This window comes from Malurus melanocephalus, unplaced genomic scaffold, assembly GCF_030028575.1.
Source record: "Malurus melanocephalus ecotype Western Australia unplaced genomic scaffold, MMel_1.1 scaffold_1165, whole genome shotgun sequence".
Lineage (NCBI taxonomy): Eukaryota > Metazoa > Chordata > Aves > Passeriformes > Maluridae > Malurus > Malurus melanocephalus.
The window spans coordinates 2968-26085 of NW_026624397.1; the positions used below are offsets into that span (position 1 = coordinate 2968).

The following is a 23118-nucleotide window of genomic DNA, read 5'->3' on the forward strand; positions in this document are numbered from 1 at the left end:
GCAGAGGCACCAAAAGGAGTTTGAGCTCACCGTGCAGCATCCTCTCTGCTCCAGCCCATCCTGCGCAGCACAGCCAGGTACGTATGGCAGAGTCACAAACAAATGCGATACATCTCGATCCCTCCCGAAGCGTAAGCAAACCCGACAYGAGAATTCCGAGAGCGGTAGTTTGTGTGCGCGGATTAAACCGGGGCGACGGTCGTCCCGAGGCGAGGCCGCCAGGAGCCTCGGTGGGCTGAGCCTAGCCGCAGGTGGCGGGCTCGGTCTGGCACGGGACCGAGAGATCTCTGAGTAGGCAGCCAAGGTTTATTAGAGAAATTGTTAAATTCCAATGACTCATACAAAGATAGGCGCGGTACCTTCTGAAAGGCAGAGGTGTTTCTGACCCATAGAAACTGATACAAGTAAACCACACACCAGTGTCCACAGCAGGTCTGACAGTAAAATAATGATCACCTTGCAGTTAATCTTAGTGGAGTAAAATAATGATCACCGTGCAGTTAATCTTAATGGAGTCACAGTTTCTTGTATCTACTGCATCCAATGGGATGTGTACATAACTACTTCCTGCCTGCTGCCTTTCTGTCACCATCTATGWCAGCAGCATCTTTTCTGTCCCCAGTCTATCCCAGGAGCTAGCCCCTCCCTTGTTTGCTGTGGTTAAACATCCAGAGCAACACGTCTCTAAGGAGCGTTTCTAAATTTAACATGAGGCCGCTCTCATCTTTAACTGGATGGAGGAATAMGAAAATGCAGAAGTCAGATCTGTTGTTAGACCTTTAAACTAAAATTAAAAAGAAAGAAAACCCCAAAACCRCTGTTCATTTCTCATAGAGAATTCTAACGCTTCACTGGCACGTTCCTAGGAATGTTCTTTTTTCTGCCCACAGCAGTTAGCATCGCGGAATTGTATCCTGGAGCACCATGGTGTCGTACCGCCGGTGAGGTGAGCCGTTATAGGGCCGCGTACAGCAGTGCTGCCRTCCACACAGCCGGAATGAGGCCGGCTGTCAGTCCAGATACAGGGTGAGGTTGCAGAGATAGGACACCCGAGGTGCAGGAGCAGACCTCGTAGCCRTTCTTGGAGCGGCTTTCATCGTGCTGCCCGGGCCTGGAGCGTGCCCCGGTCCTGCTGCTCCCGGCCGCCTCGGGGGCATCGGCCTGCATGTCGCCACACGCCAGCCAGTCCCTGGCGATGGACTGCGGGTACCCGGGCTGCGCCTCCGGCTCGCCATCCAGCACTTTCCAATACTCCTTGCCCCTGAAGAAGTAACTTGCACCTGCAAAGAGACCAAAACGCAAAGACGAGGTGAGCGGCAATAGGTGCTGTCCCAGGGGGAGGGCGTAGCAGCAGCCAGAGCAGCGGGGGAGCATTCCCACCCCAGCTTAGCCACGAGGAGTGAAGGCAAGTGAGATATCACTGCTCCTTGTCATGTCGTCGCTATCGCCTCTCACTGCAGGWGGGATGCTTCCTCCAGAGGGTATTGCCATGCCTGGCCAGGATTTCTCACGTCAGCCAGGAGCCACCAGTAGCTGGAGGCGGATGGTGAGGCGCCGCCTCTTCCATGCCAGATCCCGGGGCAGATGCACCTCCTGGTACTGTGGGTGAGTAGGGTCAAGGCTCTGTGGACTCACAGCCGGACACACTGTGCACAACTCTCCTTCTTGTAATAGGGCACGGGAAGAATGGAGACCCCACCTATCCGTTAATGATCTGGGGTGTGTGCTCCTGATCCTGGGCTCAGAAAGACAACCCGAGCCCGGCAGGGCCCCAGGAACCTTCTGGTCTCAGGTGCGTGTTTTCTGCTCTGAACTAGGGGGTTGCGAATTGTCTGAGCAGGTCCCGTGGTCAGGAGGACTCCCGCCTACGGGAATGTCACTCTCGATAGCTTTGGAAATTCACCTCGAAAAGTGGCCTGATTTAATGATTGCTATTACACCCTTAGGTCACCAGTAAATAAACCCTGGAAGTGCCACTTAGTTGTGAATGCATAGCTGGTTGTAAACATCCCCTGCAACAAAATTTTTGCGGTCTTTTCACAGGGAAGAAACCGCCAGAAATTTCATCCTCAGAAAATAAGTCGTAGCTCTGGGAAAACATCTTTAAAACTATTTTCTGTCTGCTTCCACATATATCCAGCTAAAAATCCAATGACAACGAAACCAACGGGGAGCAAATCGGGCCATACTAGGATATACAAAAGAGCATCAACTGTGTATTTTTAATGAAGTGAAATGATCATCCCTCCACAATATTTCTGTTGTCTGTTTAAAATTACAAATTCTTCTAGCGAACGGTGTGGGCAGCTCTGGTTGGAATCACACCTCCCTCTTTGGCTTCCAGACATGAGGAATTTACATCCCATCGGGGGGTCGGCATTTGTGTCAGCAGGCAGGGTAGAAGGGGCTGCAGCTCAACAGAGCGGTGATTTTCTTCATTGTGCTTTTTGAAATTAGCATAGGGACTCACCATCTGACCATCTCATGGCATCATCTAAAGGGCTGTGTATTCCCTTCCACGGGATGGTCTCCGAAGGATACCCGGGATCCATCCTCCGCTCGTGGTCGTTGTAGCGCCAGTAGAGATTGTCCTTAAAGAAATAAGTCTTGTCATTGTGAGCCCAGGAGAAAGCGGCATCGATTCCTCCCGGGGGCAGGCCAAAGTCCGAGATGGGCCGTGGGTACCCTTCTTCCACATTGTTGTCTTTGAAGACCCAGTATCTGTCTCCTGTGGAAAGGAAATGAGCACAAAACAAAATTGTATTTGCTTCACAACCTAAACCAGTATTTCTTCACAGATGAGCTAATATTTAATGTACTGTGGTGACAAAGACTCAGGGCTAAGCTCTGGGTATTTAAGGATCAAAATAGGAAGGGGTCAGCCCACAGGGGAACCTCTAGCTTCAAATAGTTGCTTTTTCATGTCAGGCCGTCCACGGACGTAGCCCTGCTTTGCTGCTGAAAGCGTGACTGTCCCGGGACACAAACACACTGACAGTGTCAGTACAGTTGCCACTCCTATGTATTTGATGGAGGCTTTTGATTTTCTGCCCTTTGGATTTCTGCCTGACATCCAAAGAAACAAAGTTACAGGCAGCTTTCCTGGGCAAACTGGGTGCTTTCTGCCTGGCATTCGGCCCCTGAGAAGCCAAATGGAGTCCACTTTGGAGGAGAAAGCACCTCTTTCTAGAACCAGATGAACTGAGAGACCTGCGCATTATTAGGGATAGGAGAATGCACGGGGACCGACCGCATAAAGCCCATATGAGCGGCTCGCTGCTCTTCAAGGGTCTTATGCAGCCACCCCCTCGGTCTGACCCCGGGCAGGAGAGAATAGTCAATATGAGGGTTTTCCCCAATAAAAATGAAGCATGACGGGACTGGACCCTGGTCTGTGTGAGAGCAAGAAAATGAACCCAGATGTCTCAATTTCTCAATAATTCACTAACCACTGGGACAGTATTTCTTCYTCTACAACACCACATTGGAAACCTGCAGTGTCGTTTTATGTATTGCATAGCCTATTGTAAGGAACAGACATCTTCCTCCCTTGGTTTCCTGGAATATCTGAAGACGCCCTTAAACACGTGCCCACGTATCGGCGGCGGGACCCTAGAGGCCAAGGTAATTTGTGTGCTTTGGGTTCTGTACGGGGATCGATGAAACAGTGGTGAAGGAGAAAATTACATGTCTTTTATAGCTGGACAGAAAATACTAAGTTTATGCTGGGAGCTAAGCAGGACTAAGACACATGGACAGTGCATGACCACAGAGTGTTCTGCTCGGAAGGAGCAAGATGCCAGCTGTGTCACATCTGGAATTCCAGCCTCCTGAGGAGCTGGGAGGAGTCTCTGGACCTGAGCTCCTGGTTGTCTGTTCATCCCCAGCAGTGGGAGGAGGGAGGGAAGGCAGCAAATGAGGACGGCTGCGGTCCGCAAACCTGACCGAGAGGGTCCGGTGCCCGGCGGAAGGGCTGGTAGGCTCCAGCTGGCCCCGTTGCCTCTGGGAAAACAGAGGAGGGCAGGCTGTCTGAGGCAGCCGGACGCGCGTGGCAGAGCCTTCCATATGCTGTTCTCTGGGGAGATTGGGGGCTCGGTGTGGCTGCGCAGGGCTCAGCGTGCCAGCGATCCGAGAGGGCTCCGGCTATACTTGGAAAGGCTTCTGCAAGCTTAGGGGTTTGTGTGGGACGTAAACCGCCTCTCTGCCCTGTCTGGGGGAACTGAAACCAAATTATCGCTTCCGGAACTGCTCGGTTCAGTACTACTGCGACCGATGATTACCCTCCATTTCAAAAGCAATGGTCAGGAGACAAAATGCAATTTCCACACAGGAAAAATGGAGGGCTGGGATGCATTTAGTGCTTCAAGTGCACAACCTCGGTGAAACGAGAGTCGGTGCCTGCTTAGATCTTGGGTGACATTGAGTGCATGGGAGGCATCTAACCAGCGTGGGTGGATGGTCTGTGGAGGACTCCGACAGTTGTACAGAAACCAAGAGCTAAAGTGTTCCTCCACCTCTTCTGAAAAAAAATTGGCAGTTTTTTTTTTTTTTTAATAAGAAGAGAGGTTTATACCACTTATTTTAAAAAAAAAAAAAAAAAAAAAAATTAACAGAAATGTAATTATGAAAACCCAAGGTCTTCTGCATAGCTTTTATCCCCTCTCTGACGACTTCTTTTCTCACGAAGAAATACTAGAAAGAGAGGAGGTCAAAGAAGGAACACAACACACGTGAGCGTGTGTAGGGGTGGTTCCTACTTGTGTTTCATTCTTGAAAAGCTCCAATTTTAGTTACATTTGGCTGAACTTTACGTTCAATGACATTTCCCTCATTTTCTGAAGAACGTAACCGCTATCTTTTGCTTGCCCTTCCTGCCAGTTCGTTTCTCCCGGTCTCGCGCATTAGTAACGGGCCTCAGACCTGCCCTCGAGATGCTTAGCATCTCGCAGCGGTGTCTCCTGCCTGGCACCGGGCTCTACACCTCCGGCGCCATGTTTGCGCTCACCTTTGAAGAAGACGATCTTGTGGTCGCTGGTTCTCTCGTAAACTGCGTCGAGATTGTCCAGGTTGAGAGGTAAGCCCCGCCAGAAACGGTGGATCTGAGCCGGCTGGAGGGAGACCAAGTGCTTATTGCGAGTCAGTCTCCAGAAGTACTTGCCTGGAGGGACAGACTGGACATTACTGAACCACGCTCGACCCACCTTCGCCAGGGGGTGAGTGCCGGGTGGGTGGCAGCAGGAAGCGAAGTGCGTGAGACACGAGCCATGAATTAGAGCCACCCTGCTTTCCAGCAGCAGCTGAGACCGCTGTCTATTTCTGCCAGTCATTAGAATAAATTCCCTTTTTTTTTACATTAAAATAATCTTCCGGACATTGCGCTGGCGTCGTTATACTCCCCGCCGCAGCGTGGGACTGAGCCTTTCATCTCCTCCCTCTCCGCACGGGACCTCRTGCGAGCCGGTGGGACTGGGGACAACAGCCTTAAGCGAGGGCGTCCAAAAAAACATCCCCGATCCTCCTTCCTGGGACCAGCCACGGCTTCCTGAACACAGGATGTCCAGTGGCTTTCACGTTTGGAAATGTCTGGGACGTTACAATGAAACAGAAATATCACATGGGATCTTTTGTAATGAAGAAAGGGAATAGGAAAATAGAGGAGAAGGGAACCATCTGAATAAATCTGGAGGGGTTGAGGTGTGGAAGGAGGCACAATTAAGGGCTTTGATATCATCTAGAGGTGCAGGATACTAAGGGGAGACCGCAGTCCTGCAGAGCTTCCAGCAGCTTCTAGTACTGGAGGGGCTAGCAGACACCTGCAGCAGCATTGACCCAGCTAGTAAAGAGTTTTGGAGATTTCTCAAATATTTTGGATAATGGAAAAGAAAACAGATTTGTCYTTCGCGGAGGGATGACAAACCTTTTCCTGCTAAAGCAGCCTAACGTGGGATTTCCTGAGGAGTCTTAATGGTTTTCAGAAGCAACTCCAAACACAGCTCTGCACTGGCTCTGGGATTCTCAGCCTGCGTTTTTGCAGTACATTTCRTGCCACGTTTTCTCCAGAGAGCTCACAGAGTGACATGAACCAGAGCAAGATGTTTAAAAGGCAGCTCTCAACTTTGTCTTACATTACTTATTCCCTGTTAGAAATTATTGCACATTATTTGAGTCCGGTCTTGCGTGGATTTCCGAGGACAGGTAAGCGACGGAAACCAAAGATGCGTCCTCAGATTTGTATTCCCCGCGCACCCAGCTCTTTCTCGAGAGCTGCCAGATAGTGACACCAAGTTTTAAAATTTTATGGAAATTAGATCTTGGCCTGATAATGCAGGAGGCAAAACTCTAACACTTTTTAACATCTGCAGACAGCCAGTTTTATTTTAATTATAAGATTAATATTATATTCTTGTTTTTCTGCTCCAATTTGCATATTTGCTCTATTTCACTGAAATATCAATACATAATACATTCCACATGGAAGACATGGCCATAATTACAGAATCTTTTTAAGAATGTAAAAAAACCTGAGGTTTCAGATTTGGTGGCCATTTGACATCAATTGAAACATATGTAATGAAATAAAGATGATCTCTGCATCTGTAATAAGCAAGGCACTAGACAAAGAGATGCCTCCCTGGGTCTGCGGGAGCAGCTCGCAATCCCCAGCCAGCTCATCCTCACCGCCCACCCCAGTCAGTCCCACACGACGCTGCCTCTGCTGCCATCACACCGAAGCCGCCGCGGGCTGACGCRGGCACGGAACCCCGGCGCTCACCTTTGAAGAAGAAAGCCTCTCCGCGGATCTGGGCCGCTGCATCGAAATGCGTGTTGCATCTGTCGGGTACGTCCCGCCTGAGCCTGCGGAGAGATGCCCAGGTAAGTGGGGCCTAGGCAAGCAGTGAGGGGCTGTGACCCCCAGTGCCTCCTATCCCACGGACTGAATCACCCCTGCTCCCGGACATGACTACAGGCTGTGCCCACCCATCGCTTCTCCYGCTCGAGAGCAGCCACGGGCGAGGGGATTTCCAAGGCGAGCTCAGGCAGCCCTCAGCCTGAAGACAGCTCGGGCTGACACCCCTGGGCCACTAGACGCCGTTGTACGGACTCGAGCGAGGACACGCTCTACATCCACCAGCTCGTGTAGCCGGTGAGGGCCGAACAGGCTTTCCGCTCCCAGCGGCACRGTGCGGCTCGGCCGGCTGCCCCGTGGCAGCGTGACGTGTGGAAAACGGCCTAGCGGCCTCTCGCTCCGACAGCTCGGGATGCTACTGCTCCGGGGCTGAGCTCCAAAGTGCTGGTGGGATGTGACAGAGCCGCAAAGCAGAAAGCAGCTGAGCCTAAACAGAGGGACTCGGAGGAGCCATGGGATACTCGGAGAAAAATACCCGGTCAAAGCCACCTGGGAGGTACTGAACCGCTTTAACGAGGTGGGTGAGGTAGGCACAGAGCACAAAGGACCAAGCCCCAAAGCCCACATAAGAAATGACGACTGATGGAGGAACAAAGAGAGGATGCTGGGAAGATGCACAGAAAAGCCGCTGTGGTTGACAGGGAAACATAAATCTATTTGGYTGATAGAAAAATTGTGCTGGGCTGCCAGCACCAGCTTCACAACCTTTTGTGGCCACAAAATAGCATATATGGAGGCAAAGCCCATCCACCTTCCCAGCATACAAGGCAGGAACGAGGGGTCGGCACAAAAAAGTTTCCCACCGTTCCTGCTGCCGGTGTGAGACAGTGGGCCTCCCGCAACAGCAGGAGAAAGACTCTCGTATTTCTAGGTCCAAACAAGGCCACAAGAAGCCTGCTGGACAAATGCCATTAGAAGCTATAGAGGGAGAAATGCAACCAATGGCATTCAGCATGTTCAAACAAAAGGAGCGTGAGGTGAAGGCGATCTGCTCCGTCTCTGCCGCTCTCACTCCGGTGTCTGGCACAAATGTGTGTGACCATCACCTCCCTTTTATTCAGTGTCCTTTYATTCAGCGTCCCTACTTCTCTTAACTGTCCTGCTGTCCTACATGTCAGCATGTACTCATGAGCCACATCCAGCACTTCCCTTAATGAGGCCCTGCTGGTTGCTTGATGACACTCAGGGTAAGCAGCCCTTTGCCAATGCTAACCTGCATTGCAGTCGGTCTATCGGGTCGAATATTCACCTCCTCAGGTACATTAGGGAGTTGCTCACCGTGGAATGATTTAGGTAAGTTATGCTTGCACATTTCATTTCATACCGCCGAGGAATTGTGATTAAAATTGCGGCAAGCATGAATTTAACTAAGGCTGTTGGTGACAAATTTCCACTGATATGAATGAAAAATTTGAGTCTTGGAAAAATATTACGGGTACAGAGAGAAATAGCAAAGACAGAGTGAGCAGGCAAGATACTGATGAAGCAGAGCTTCATGACTACTCATCCTTTGCAGGAGAGGAAGGAATTTGACTTACGGGATGGTGGAACGGTTCTCTGGCAGCTCCGGTAGGATTGGATGGTCATCTGTTTGGCTTACTTCGGCCTTGGCCGTGGGGGACACAGATTCCCTGACTCCTGCGTCAAAAAGAAGAAGTAATGGGGAACACTGTCCTCCCCACCGGCTCCGCTCACCCCAGAAAACAGCTATTGCTCTATGTCCTGCCATGGCAGGAACGGGTTATAGCCACGCGATTGACACAAACTTACCATAGAGTTGCCAGATCCGGACTTTGTCCTCGTAAGGCAGGTCRTACTTCAGAGGATCCCCCACTGGACCTTGGTAGTAGGGTCTCATGATAGACTCTATAGCAGAGATGTGGGTCAAGCCAATGGCGTGGCCAAACTCATGGACTGCTACGGCAAATAGGTCCAACCCGTGAGCATCTGGAGATAAAGACAAAATTGAAATAACAGTGCTGACAGGAACTGGGGGMTTTGGGTAGGCTGTAAGGGCTGTAAGAGACAGTGTTGGATAAACGGGAAAGAAGAGTTCTGGAACAGGTAAACTTTGAAAAAAGATACTTTTTTCCAGTCAGAGGCTGGAGCGTATCACATGAAAATGGAAAGAGAGCCAGACTTCAGCCTACACCAGCCCAAGTGTCATCCCTCTTATGTCCAGATGACCGTTTCCACATGAGAAAAAGCTAGACAAAGGGCTGAGACAGCAACCAYATCACAGCCATCTGCTGACGGGCAATGCGGTAGCCGGGCCAGAGCCGTCRCTCCCTGCATCTCACGCCCGCCACAGCTGCTGACGCAGCCTTTGCGTTGCCAATACCAGATTTTCTGCAGCCACCAGCCGGGAGCTCATCGCATTCCGTGACTGTGAGCCAAGCCACGTGCCGAGGAACAGGGGAGCGCCAGCGGTGCCCGTTTGCCCGAGGGGTTCCGCGAGGCTTTCCCCGCCTGGCCTTGCACACTGCCGCCCCAGCCGAATCCGTCCCTCGGCCTTCCCATATGCACACAAACGCGGGAATATTCATCTGCTCGTCGGCCACCGACCCGTCTCGCTGCTGCCCTGGCACGGGTAGGTGACCGTGTCCAGCTTGCTTTTAGAGGATTTACCCATCTTCTCCTGTTACGCACCTTGTGCTGGCAAGTCTGCGGCTCTGATGTCCGCTCCCTTGGGCAAACACTTTGATCCCCACATACAATTCTGGCCATTAAGGAGGGAGACATTGCTGAACATCAATACCTCTGTCAATGACTTTTTTCCCTCAGTCTGGGCTATCTCTACTTTATGCCCTTCCCCAAAATTTCCTTCTTCGCAATCCAGTCCCCAGTGCCTCACACCACACCCACGTACAGACCAATACAGTCCAATCCTATCCTCTCTGGAGCTTGAGACACTCACGTAAGGGGTTAATGCTCACTTCCAAACATACGCCGCTGCTACCAAAGCAAAGGAGGTGCTGCTCCCGGGAGCTGAATGGGACTGACCTTGCTCGGTGCATTCCGACCGCCGAGCTCCAGACGAGCTGGGCCACGTGTCGGTACCATTTCTGCCCCTCTCTGCACGACAATATCCTCCAGAGCAGTACTGGAGGGCAGCAATGATTTTAAGTGTGGTTCTTATAAAGATCATGATGCCAAGTATTGTAATAAAGAGACAGTGAGGTGGAAAAGGTCCCTGTGGAGCTCAGGGGAGCGTCACATGCCCTGAGAATGGTCGGACACGAAGGAGATGGTGCACGAAAGTGGCCACGGCTGATCCCACACACTCCGTAGTGTTCTCACGAGGCTTGGGGGGGTCAGAGCAGGGAGATATTTTTTGCTGAATTTTGCCTTTTCTTCATGGCTATTATTTACACTGTCTGTAATSAGCCAAATTTTTTATAACCTGTGCTGTTTTTCCTGGCACTAGGAAAGAACAAGACACATGCTCTCTGACATTTTAATGCCAGACTGACAACCTGGGGCATATTTTTATATCACCTACCAAGCTGTTGTTCTTGAGTCAGTAGGGAAAACAAAATAAATAAAAGATGAAGCTCAGGCAGCACCAAGATCTTCAAAATAGAGGGCAGCTTTTCACTGTCAGGCTCATCCCCTCATCCCTCGGTAGTGCTCGGAGGGACGCTCCCGACGGAACACCATCCCYGAGCCCGCTCCTTCACTCAAGTTTGTTTCACAATAAGCATCCCAGTCCACCAGCTGCGAAACTGACTCCATCGCTAACACATCCCTGTGGCGAGCTATTAATCACAGCACTTGCYTCCGCCCTGTAGGTCTGCAGATCAAAACTGCTGCTTTTTTTTTCCCTTCCCGATAAGAGCAGCCAGCTGGGGGTGCGCAGCAGCATGAAACAAAGGAGCAGGTCGTAATCCTGAGGKATTGGCCTGTCCAGACCTTTAACCTCCGCCTCGAGACCTCCTCAGGCACCCCTGGTGAATCATGCTGCCTGCGAGCACTCGGGGGGATGCGTGGAGGTCAGCAGCTGGGCGGGGAGGAGGTTTTTACCTTGTTTCAGAGAAGACAATTAGATTTAAACAAAGTCATCAGGCTGAGGCAGCAGGATCCCGCTGGGAGGTCGGTGGAGGAGGTAGCATGACAAGGCAATTAGCAGCTGGTGGCTGCRGAGAAGACACTCTGTCAAAACACACCCGACACAAAGGCTGGGGACCTGGTCCCCGCCGATGGTTTTGCAGCTGAGAAGCTCTTGCTTCTGACAGTCCCTCTGCTTATTAAAACTCTGCTTTAGCCAGATTAGATGAGGATAAAAAAGAACAGAGCTGCAACTCATAACCATCCTGATGTCAGGTAAGAGACAGGAGATGGCAAGAAAAAACTAGGCCTTTTTCCCAGCAAAACACAGACCCCATTACAGGTTGGTCAGCTAATAGTATACTTTAAAAATAGGAAACTGGGATGTATGACAGTGAAGCCACCCAAAGTCAGAGAATGCAGACCCCATCCAAGGGCTCCAGCAGCCACATACCCAGCCTGCAGCCTCGSAGAAGAGGTGGTAACAGGGGTTGGGCGATGGGGAGCTCTGCAACTGTTGGCAGGATAAGGAGAAACATGGAGATATCACTGAGGCTTCCAGGAACATAGTGTCCTCAATACCRCCTGGGTTGATTTTGAAAACAAGGCTGAGAGAGGAATCGGAAGAAGAAGATGGGATCCTGAAGCCTGGGGTGAAGGTGTGTCAGAGGCTAAGCCGCTACAGCTACCAGAGAAGGAAAGGGAAATTGTGAGCCCTTGTGTTTGGCTGCAGCTCTCCCGCCCTGACTTACCCGATGATCGGAAGGTCCAATACTCGTCATCGTCAAAATGTGTGTCCCCTGCCGTGCGATGGTCTCCAGGGAAGAAAGCGTGCGCCACCGTGCCACCGGGCCCGTCAAACGGATAGCCGTCATCGTGATCCGCCTTGGAGAAGTCTATCTGGATATCGGCATTGTTTCCTGCCACTTCGTGGAAATTCAGCGGGGTGATGTCACTCCAGACCTTCAGGGCGTAGTACATCAGGGCTCGGACAGTGTCATGGCCCAGGTGGGACTCCTTCGGGAAGGTGCGAACTCTGAAATAAAGGGAGCAAAAAAGAGGATGGGTCAGTAGTGTGAAAAAAAAAAACCACCAGAACTGGCTCCGCAGGTGCCTGGTGAATCAGATTCTCTGTGAGACCTTCAGAGCTTTTTGCTTCCTGCATAATACAGCTGTGACAGCATCGTTCAGTTCCTCCAAGGGTCCCAGCTCCCTGTGACAGGGGTACTGCATCAACCCTATGGCAGCTCAACACTGACAGGTGACAGTCTGTCTCCCTTGGGTATCTGTCAACCCCAGACATAGGGGATGAGGCAGTCCGGGCTTGGGATGGAAGGTCCCCGCAGSAAGATGCCACCGATTAAAGGAGAAAAGCAGGAGGATCACGACCGTTGCGGGGATGGGAGCACAGAACCGGGGGTGTACGTCCTTCCCCTTGACGGCCACCCCTCCGTGCCCGAGTAAATGCACATCTGGGCTCTGGCAGTGGCACGTCTCCCCTCAGAGGAGCTCAGGACACCGACGGCAAGGTCGGGCACTGGCTGACAGGCACCACTGTTCCTCTGCCAGCTGGGTCTGCTCCCTCTCCGGCACCCCACRGTCCTAGCATCACGGCGTCAAAGACCGCAGCTCTGATGAGGTGGCACGAGGGAGTAGACCTTGACCACAGACAGATGAAAGCCAGCTCAGTTCTGCACTGAAAGAAAAACACCCGGAAATTTAAAAAGCTGAGCTTCCACGGTTCCCCCCGCCCCAGGGAGCTCAAAGGATGCGGAGGCAGGGCACGGCCTTGCCGCTGCAGTTCCCCGGGACTGCGGGAGAGACGGCGAGCGTTAGGAAGAAATGGAGGTGCCGGCTGTGAACTCCCCTCCTGCGGGGTGTAACCAGAAGCAATAATGCTAAATCAGCACGTGAAAAACCGGGCTGTAAACGTGAGGCGCGAGTGGCCGCGGGCAGCTCCGGCATCGATGCCAGCAGAGGGCATTCACAGCATGCCGTTCTCTCAGCAGTTGCCTTTGCACCTGTGGAGAGCACAGGGAAAATAAAGTAATAACAATAACAATCGCATGAAAAGAGGGTTTATATACTGTAATATCCTAGAAACTTTACATGGAGATGAGGCACAGAAAACCATCCATTTCTGATCCTGTAATGGGATGCTACTAAGCATCCATGTCAGCACATCCGTGCTGCATGTCCGAAGTCCCGGCGGTACCTGCAGCGCCAGTCCAAAGACTGTGCTGCCCGGCCACCACACCCGCCCTGCCGTGCGATGTCGCTCGGGTTGGTCGGGAGCTGCTGGGTCAGGCTGTGCACGAGCCTTGGCCCCGCACTGGCTCTGGCAGCTCCCAGAACTTCAGGGCAAGTTTTCTTCTTTTTACCCAAAGGTTTTTCTCCTTTCTGAAATGTGAAGTTCTTTCTTTTTTCCTCATCAAATCAGGGCTGGGCAACAGGGAGACGGGCTGAGTTTTTATTACACGGATGGCTTTACAACATGAAGCCAYCCACGAATCAAAATTGTTTCTTAACGGAGCTGAATTATGTTTATGTTTTCTGAAAATAAAGTCWCAAAGGGATCTGCTGGAACATAGACCAAATCTCTGCTAAGGCCATAGTTTCAACACGTGTCAACAGTAACAGCCAAGCTGAGATTTGTTATCGCTCTAGGGGGTGTGCCAGGACCAAAGAGAAACTTATTATTAATAGGGAGAACTTTCCRTAAGATCCGTGTGTGTTTTCAGGACAGTTCAAGCACTTCATGCTGCACACTATTCTCAGAGGAACAACCACTGCAGCACAGGGTATTTGAGGGAGGAAAAATCAGTCCCAAAAAGCGTAAGTTTTGGTAGGACAGGGATCAGTTTGCTTGCCAACTGATAGATGAATTCCTACCTCCAGGACAAGTTTCTTTTGCTCCACTTGGTGACAGCCTGGGCAAATCGTTTCCTCCTGGTCTCTGCAGTGGCTAGGTCGGGCAGAGAGCAGCGAGGGGTCTTCATCAGCTCCAGGGTAGCTTCATCTAGSGGTAGAGAAACAAGAAATAATGGAAATGGTGGGTTAAGGGACATAAAGAGATGGGAAGTGAAGCACTAAGAATGAACCAGAAGAGCAGAGGTCCATACCCAGGAGCCCATTGGGGCACGGGACGAGCCCCAGCATGGGTCGTGGTGACATCCGTGGAATACTGAGCCCCCTACAACCCACTGTTGCTCCCACCACTGGGCAGCAAATCCTGCTGGAAGCCYGCCTAGGGCCGGCTTTCACAATATTTTAAAACATATTTTTAAAAATATTCTGTTTTGCTTTCTCTTGATGAATTTCCCAGTATTCCTCTAGGAAATCCAGAGGCAGGGAGAAACATTCACATGTAAATAAACTCAGCCTCCGTTCAGCTAGGAAGTCATTTGAAGAATGGCCATATTCCTTTTTACTTATTTTTTGTAATGAATGAAAGCTTGAAGTGTGTGTTCTCACCAGCTGAAACACAGAAAAGTTTCATTCGTTCATTTCCCTGCTGACTTTGCCTCTTAAACTCTCTTTTCATGAACAAACCACATCTATGACCTCCCCAGGGCAGCCATCCCTCCCCCTCAGCCCATTTCCAACACCCTGTCCAAAAATACAGTTTGAAAGGCCATCCCCCTTCCCGACTCTCCTGCAGCTTGAGATTCACTGGACGAGAAACAATTGCATGTGCTACATTAAGACGAGATAAAGGAAGTCCCGGGGTCGAGACGCGGCCGCTGCTCCCAGGGACCGGCGGACGGATGCTGGGGTGTTGGGATGGGTGGAGATCTGCCTGCTAATTAGCTGGTTTCTCCTTAATTGTGTCCTAAGCAGCGGAAGCACGCTGGCCCTGCGGCGGGAGGGTCACGGAGGGGAGCGGAGCGGAGAGATGCCCTTCCACAGGCCGCGATAATGCCGGCTTTCTCCTTCCCTCAATGAAGGCTTTGAGAGGAATGATCCGGCCATGTTGGGGAACTCGTGCTGCTTCAGTGCCCTTGCACTGCTCCCCCACTGGCAGATGTGCCCACCGCATAGATGCCGTTTGCTGTCCCTGCTGGCCAACAGAGCTGCCGGAGCAGGTGATGGGCTCCCGGCTGGCTGGGCGTGACTAGGGAGCACCTAGTGAGATCCCAGGAGAACCACAAAGAGCCTCCCGGCTCTACGCTCTGTGGGCAGGAGCAAACAGAGTTGGGGCGATGCAACATCATCCTTCTGCCTTGCCTGTCTGTGCCCCAGCTGCAAAGAACCCAAACTATCTACGCATAGAAATTAGGAGCCTTCATCAGGATTTTTGTTCTATTCAGTTTGATGCTGCAGGTAAGACTTTAAACTGGACATCTTTCTCCCTTTTTTCCCTGGTCTTTTTTACTCACTTTTGTTGGGTTTTTTTGTTTCTTCTTTGGAACACACCAAGACTTGTTTTAAGCACACTGGGAACCCCAAGGGTCTGTGGGTCTGTTGAAATAATTTCTTGCCTCAGGTTCTTGAAAACACAAGGCAACAGAGCACCTGAGCCGTGTAATTACTCTTACAGTTTCAAACTGGGCTGTGTGCTCCACCCACATGAGCTTTTCCTGGAGCTTTTCTTGATGCTGCTCCAGAACACAGTACTGAGTGCCTTCTGCCCGACTGATCTGCAAGGAGCCATCCCTGCCTCCCTCTGCAYCAAGTAGAGGAGGGGTCACGAGACACTGACCTAGGACTCCCGTGGCCTCAAGCCCCCCGAACCTCTGCATGGCGGTGATGGCCTTGGTGAGCTCTTCTTGCGTCTGCAGCTGCCCCGTCACAGGATCCGGAGGAGGCAGGTACCCAAATTTTGTCAGCCAGTCCTGTGAAACAAGGTGAAGGGGAAATGTGAGGAGGAAAGGAGGGAAATAACAGACACGGGAAAAGACGCCCTGAAGGTCCTCTCCCTACAGTGCACCGGTAGCTCGAGGGCATCAGCTTCACAGTTGGACTCGATGATCTCAAGGGTTTTTTACAAATTTAATGAATCTAGGGGGATTTTTTTTTTTTTTTTTTTTTTTTTTNAATCTAGGGGGATTTTTTTTTTTTTTTTTTTTTTTACTTTGTCCTTCACATCACCAGGATATTGTGGCTGTTTATTTTTGGAAATACACTCGACCATGAAGTCTCCGAGCCTTCTCTGAGACAAACAGTCATCCAAGACCTGAGGCAAATGACCTCATCATTGACACAAAACTGAGTCCCCATCTCCAGCATTTCCACACTCGCTGGTTTAATCATCTCTCTGACAGTTGCCCTGAAGAATTTAGAGCCAGATGTGAGTCTCCGTACCACCAGAAAGTAGCAGGGAACTGCAGAATCGCTGGACAGCCTTCTTTCCCAAAGCCTAGGCAAGTAGAGCCACGTGCCAGTGATCCCCTTGCCACAGGCGTCTCATTAAACTCAAACCCACCATTTGATAGGAATTTGTCTCTCAAAAGACAATATATTTTTATGAAGGTTTTTCTCATTCTCTCTTCAGGCTAAAATTGATAGGAAAAAAATGCTATAAATCTCCCTCTTACAACTGCCTTTCTAAATGCTTTGCAAATTATCTTTCTAAATCCTTTCTTACCTTCCTTCTGTCTCCCTCTCTTTCCACAACAGAAGGATGAGCGAGGACTAATAATACCTCATGCAGGGATTGCCATAAACACCTGCCCTCTATTTGCTCTATCTGTGTAAAACATTGATCCTTTGAGCCACTTGAAGACTGATATTGATCCAGATTTCCACTGCAGTCAATATACCACAAATTTATGGTATCCAGATTAGTGTCAGAAGTCAGTAGCTGCCTATTGCTGTATTTTGAATGCCTCATAGTTTGGTGTCAGCTGCAGATGTCACCCCAAATGACACAACATCCCCAGTCCCTCTCCGGAAAGTCCGGTGAAACAGATTCACGCTTACAGAGCTTTATGACAGATTGTTCCATGGGGGAGCATGGTCTGCTGTGCTGAGTTTATCAGCAGCAATTCACTTGCCACCCTCCTTTCAGTTGCTCTATTTCGGTGTGACGGTGTACTCAGGAAACAGCTTATCTGTCCGTTTTTGAGAAAGCACAAACACAAATGGACATCCCAAAGCAAATTGGGGGCTCTCCACATAGAATATGGAATGAGTGGACAGATAACACAAATCATTTGCCCGATCTACCTTGCAAGCACGTATTTCCCTGCGTGTGATTTTTTCATCTAGACCATCAAGTTTCTCCTGCTTTACTCAGGTCCTCCTTAGTTCTATAGAACTCTGTGATATTGCTCTCGTTCAGCTCTTTTCCAGTGTAGGGGTTCTGGCTGGTTTCCTCTCTCCTTGTAAACAAAGCTGAATCGTAACATCAAACTTTAACAATACACCTTTGCTGAGGCAGAAAATTTCAGGGGGGAAACGTCAGCTGGCTTGGAGATGAAAAAGAACAGTATGAATTGCCTGGCTAATTATCTATGTGCCCCATGACAGCTTCTCAAATATTTCCTGGTCCTCAATAATGACAAAGGCTAAACTTACATACTTCCATAAAAAAAAAATATGAAATCATTTTCCATTGAGGTAACTTCAACACATGCCCTTCTTATTTCCACCTTATTTAACAAAAAATGCACCTTTTTTGACAGCTTAAGATGGTTAAATGAAATACCGATTTCGGCTGCATGCTAAAATTCTATGAACATATTTCTTTCCTGAGCTCACACGATAAAAACTTTTCCTTAAAAGTGCATTGTGCTAAATGAATTGACCTAATCCCATGAGAAGATTCAGCTTCAACAAATATTTCAAAACTTAAAAAATTGCTTTGTCAAAAAAGTCATATTAACCCAATGTCTGACAGCCAGCTCTGAGAGGAGCTGGAGACTCGTGTGACTGCACTACATGACACATGCCGTGCCCCAGGGTATGTACCTCAGTCTGGAGCTCACATGATCCCAGCTCAATTTTTGTGGGAATCACCACCAGCAATGACGGTCTGGGAGCCAAGTCCGCAATGAATATTCTGATCCAGCTCCACCATTGAGCAATACAGAATGAAAGGCTCCCCATTGGTTCAGACAACTCAGAAGGAAAAAAAAAAAGAAACAAAAGAGCAAAAAGGAAGAACTGCCTACCTGGCAGAAAGGTCCAAAACCACCCACCCATCTGCCCCTCCTCTCCACCAGATAAACACAGCTGCCAGCAAGAKCCCTCGCGTTGCTCAGCATACGGCAGCAGCACACAAATTGCCCACAAACCACAGCTCGGATATTTACGGATGAAACGCTGCCCCTTCGGGGCCCCACACTGGACGGGCGGACTTGTGCTGCGTCTCACTTGCTTGGCCAAAAATAAACTGCATTTTTTTTCTCATCTGGGTTCCCATCTGTAATGGTTAAAAGCCTACCTTTCGCCTTTAAAAAAATGTTTCATGGAATCTGAAGCTACAGATTTTTTTCACATTTAATTTTTCCATTCGGAGAAGCACAAAGTTAAGAAAAATGGTAATGCAGTCCTCCCCTTTGCAAATAAGCTCTTCTTCAATTTTGGACTTTTTTTTTTTCTCACCCTAAACCACTYGAATGCAATAACAGGGAGCAGCTGGGAACTGGAGCTTTTCAGGCTCAAGYGAACACCCGGAGCAAAGCATTGGCTCCTGCAGTAGTGAGGCCTCTGGTATCACTTATGCAGAGACAATTTTCAGATTAAAATGGCAATTTCATTTCTTTCATCTCTCCACTTCCTTTGTATCAATACCCCTTCGTTCTAGAACCTACTTACCTGCTTCAATTTAAAATAGATGTAGATATTGCCCCTCTTTTATGGAAGATTTATGAGCTCTGTAGGTCTGCTTTTACGAATATTAATATTATATAAGATGATGGGCTTATTCAACTGCCACAGGCAAAGGGAAAGAGTCAGTCAGCAAGTTTTCTTCCTGATGATTTTTTTTTGGAGACTGGTAGGTTGGCCTTTACAAGAAGATGAACTAGTTCAGGATAACAAGGAGAGGATAAACAGGATAAACAGCAAAACAGAACTCAGGATAAGCAAGAAAAAATCAGCTGAAGCCAGCTTCATACTTCTGCCTGCTCTTGTAGTATTAAAATGACCATACTTCTAAAGCTCAGATCGAAAAAATCAGGTTGCTTTTCTTTTGCTCTTGGTGTGGCATAAGCACAGAGGGGAGAAACAGCCTTTACCCTGTAGAGGTTGTAACATTCCTTTTGCTCTGGAATGGAGATTGTTATCCTCAGTGTACCCAGCCTGTTGCCAAGCCAAGAGAAGAGCAGAGCTTCAGCAAAATGTCTGGCTCCTTGGCGGATTTGTGGACCCGACCCTGAGCTTTGCACATCTATCCCAGACCGGCTCCATCCCCATTCCATCAAAGCGGAAAGAAGGCACTGGGGTTCAATTGAGGACACCGCTGGCAGGGGTACAAGCAGCATCCCCAGTGCTCTGCCTGAGGGAGTCGGYGGTGACACCCACGGGCTCCTCTCCCCGGTCTGTGTCATGGCCACCAACATTGCTCCAGACACCGCTTTGCAGCCAGTGACTAACACATCTCCAGAGACAATCTGGATGTGCAACATGCACCGAGAGGAGCCTAGCGTGTCCCATTTTCCAAATCTTCAGGGCAGTCCAAGGCTTGAGCAGAAGCAAGTTGTTTTCCATTGAAAAGATCGCTTTTATTTAAATTATTTGAAAAGCTTTGCTAAACTGCATCTTTTCTTACTAAACAAACGACGAGTTGGTTTAATTAATTTTAAAAGGGTCCTCTCATGGCCGGGAAGACCCTTACCCTGACCTGAACTTGGCCCTTGGCTTTCTGGCAGGGGCACCCCAGTCTCTCCCCACCATGCCCCAGGCCCCAGGCTGCAGCAGGAGCACAAACCACCTCACCGCTCTTCTCCATGGCTCATCTCCTGCCTTCCGTGCCAGATAATCATAGAGAAACAGGCTTTGTTTTGGTGGGGTCACGAAGGGCAAGAGGATTTTGAAAGCTCCCATTCCTGCCGGAAGTCCCATTATACCCTGGGTGCAGCCATGCTTCACGCATGCAGAGGAAGAAAATCCAAACATACCATTCAACAAAATTAATGACCCAGATTACTAAAATAAAGCTACAACTCAAACATCCGGAACTAATTTCCAAATTACGCTTCGCTTTATCTCTGCAGCTACCATTAAATAGGGTGGAAGCTTTTAAAATCATTTTTTTAAAAAATATCACCGACACTACAAGCTAGATTAAAGGAAATTGCTTTGGGCTGTTTGAGGTTTTCTTCCAAGTTATCGAAGGTTTATAGTATTACAATTTTTACAGTCATTTTTCTGAGATCAAAAGACCGCGTTAAGGAACAACACCCGTTAATTAGAGCAACCCATATGGTGCTGCAATACTCAGAGGAGCATGCTCCTGCAAAGGAACGGCCTCTAGGCCCGACAGAGCTAGCGCTTCCCTTCCAAAAGTTGCCGCTCACCTCTCTAATGACCTATCGCATGCACGCAATCAGCTGATTAATTCATTAGGAGAAAATACTGCAGTTTGGATTACAACCAGGATTTTGGCTGATGCCRCCGCTGAACTGCGGGACCGGTTTCATCAGCTGCTGTCAGAGGAGTCGCTTGAATCCAAACAGCTCTTTACAGAATCCAGGCTGGAAGTTAATGCAGCTGCTAATGAGTTCCTCTCCCTACCCCTTGCTTTAAATGTTCCACTAGAGTAGCAGCCAGCAACTGGATGCTAACTTGGCTGCCTGTGGGTCCAGTCAGACATGCTCAGGTCTAGCATGTAACCTCAAATGCTCATTTGAACAGCTCTGTTCATGTTACCACTCTCCCGAGTATTGTGGGGAGGATGTTTTTTGCCAGGCAGAGTGGGCATAGAAGAGGGTTGCAGTGATTTGGACGGAGACGAGCTTCATCCGCTCTGCAAGAGATGTTACGCAGGGTGCAAGCATCTCTTTAGTTGGATGGATACCCAGAGTCTTCCCAGAAACACTGACTTAATCGAGAGATGCTGTGGAAGCAGAAGGAAATTCTCTGCAGACCACTGAAACAGCCTTATCAACCCCTTTGAACTGAAGATCAAAGAACCAATTCCCACCCATAGAAGGCGGCAGAGCAGCGCAGCACAGCACAGTGTTTACTACAGCTGGCTTAGATTTCTTTTCAGCGTACCAAAAAGTGACAAAACATATAAACAAGATAGAGTTTATTCTGCATTTTCAACATAAATGTGTGTTCTTCTTGGTGGAGATTTAATATACCAGGGCTTTAGGAGTCCTTCAATCCCTGGATGTTTTCCAGTGATTTCCTAAAAATTTCCACCCAAAGTCAATGAACAATGCAAAAAAAAATCTGCGTGCAATTGAAGTTCCACATGAACATCAAAAAGCARTTTCAACAGTATTAGTTTATTGTTTTTAAATCAGTCCTAGTTATGCTGCCAGTTGTGGTGAAACAGTCTTTGTCAACACTGAGTTACCTGGGAAGGAAAGGAAGTAATGTCCGGTGTGTAATGGTCCGTTGAGCTGTGATGGAGAGTTAGGTAAATGACCAAATTAGCAACGTTTCGTCTTGCTACAGAAATAGCTCTAAACCACGTAACTCATGGCTGGCTTTATGAAAATAGCCCTGTTACACTGTGCAGGTGCAGTCGGAGGCTGTTTGTGGCAGGCACAGGAGGCTCTCATCTGGTAACGCAATGTCTCGGAGACACGTGCCTGGGGACAGATCATGTGGTGAACGGAAACCCCAGGACCTTTGCTCTTCCTGAGGACCCTCAGAACCACTTGCTACAAAGCAAAATGCCAGAAGTCGCATGAAAAATAAAAATGCAATGAGTCCTTGTCCTCTGGTGGGCCCAGAGGCCAGTTGTCATCATTGGAGGGGAGCTAAACAACCCCAGTGCTCTATTCCATTGAGAAGCACAGTAACGAGCATTGCAATATACATGGCTCAAAAATACCAGACTATCAGAGTTTGGATGTGCTTTCACACCCACTTAAAAGCATCTATGCTGCTGGTATCCAGGCTGTGTTTGGCTTTGCATCAGTCAGTGGGGTAGCTCTCGGGTTAATTCACAGGCTTGTTATAGCTCCATTTACATAGGACAAGCCATGAACGTGGTCTTGACTGACAAATCCAGGCAGGATGGGCAGTGGCTGAAGAGAGCAGAGGAAAACTCAACTCCAGGGTAGGAGATGAAGCAACGGGAATCTACAAGACCTGCCAGTCACCACTCTTGAAGCGGCTGCAGATATGATCTGTGGTGTTCACACCTCACACAAAACCCCAGCACAGGCAGTTCTGGATGTTGGCTCCTTCTGTGCTGGCGACCGGCAGCCAGCATGTGCCCAGATCCAGGAAATCCTTGCCCCTGGCATCCTCCCTTCTCTACCGGCATCACCCACAGTTGTGCTCTGAGCAGGTGAGACAGGATCAAATCTAACCTGAGATCTGCTGTGACAGATTAAATCTCACTAGATGCAGTTCTGACAGCACTTGTAAGCCCAGAACTCCTCTCCCCACGTGCTCACCTGCAATCCGCACGTAGCTAGAGAAGATGTTTCCCTGCTTGATCTGGCATAATAAATCACAGTGAGTGATTGCCTCATCCACAAAATCTCTGTATGAACAAAGAAAGAGAAAACCAAGACTTTGTAAATTCAGGGTTTTCTGGGCACCGGATGGGACTATTCACGGTTTCCTGGAGAATTTTCTATAGGGATCATCAGAATCCAAAGCTGCCTGGGGGCTGTTGAGAGCAGAGCCAGCTGGACAGTGCTCCTCAGGAAACATCTGCTGTAGATGGACTGAGGGAACAGAACGTGCCTTGACCTTCCTCTCCCCAAACTCCTCCACCCTGTCCCATCCATACAGCAGGGAGGGCAGCTGCTGTGGCCCACGTCCAAGGGAAGTCCAGCATCGGGAGGCTCCCTGAGACCTCTGAATCACTGGAGTGAGGACACCTGCCCTGCACACAGAGGGCAGCTTCTGTCAGCACACAGATGTTTGGACTTTTACTTAAAATCTCCAAGCCTCCCAAGTATCTGACATAGGGCTATCGACATTGCCCAAACAAACTGTGCTGAGGGATTCCAAACACTCCTATCTTCCTGCTGGATTGAGACCAAGATGAGCAAGACAATGATGAATTATTTTAAAAGAAGTACAAA

The 23118-nt window shown here is 49.4% G+C and overlaps 1 protein-coding gene across 1 annotated transcript in view; it reads right to left on the reverse strand.

The window, feature by feature from the left end:
- Positions 1 to 221: 221 nt before the first annotated feature.
- MMP17 (matrix metallopeptidase 17) overlaps positions 222 to 23118 on the reverse strand; it is a 37896-nt gene continuing 14999 nt past the window's right edge. The window contains exons 2-10 of the mRNA XM_057387278.1: positions 15657 to 15789; positions 13847 to 13973; positions 11707 to 11990; positions 8678 to 8854; positions 8446 to 8545; positions 6773 to 6855; positions 5006 to 5158; positions 2471 to 2728; positions 222 to 1280 (exon numbers count right to left, since the gene is read on the reverse strand). Coding sequence (XP_057243261.1) covers positions 955 to 1280; positions 2471 to 2728; positions 5006 to 5158; positions 6773 to 6855; positions 8446 to 8545; positions 8678 to 8854; positions 11707 to 11990; positions 13847 to 13973; positions 15657 to 15789 — 1641 coding nt within the window. The 3' untranslated portion in view covers positions 222 to 954. The remainder of the gene's footprint in view (positions 1281 to 2470; positions 2729 to 5005; positions 5159 to 6772; positions 6856 to 8445; positions 8546 to 8677; positions 8855 to 11706; positions 11991 to 13846; positions 13974 to 15656; positions 15790 to 23118) is intronic.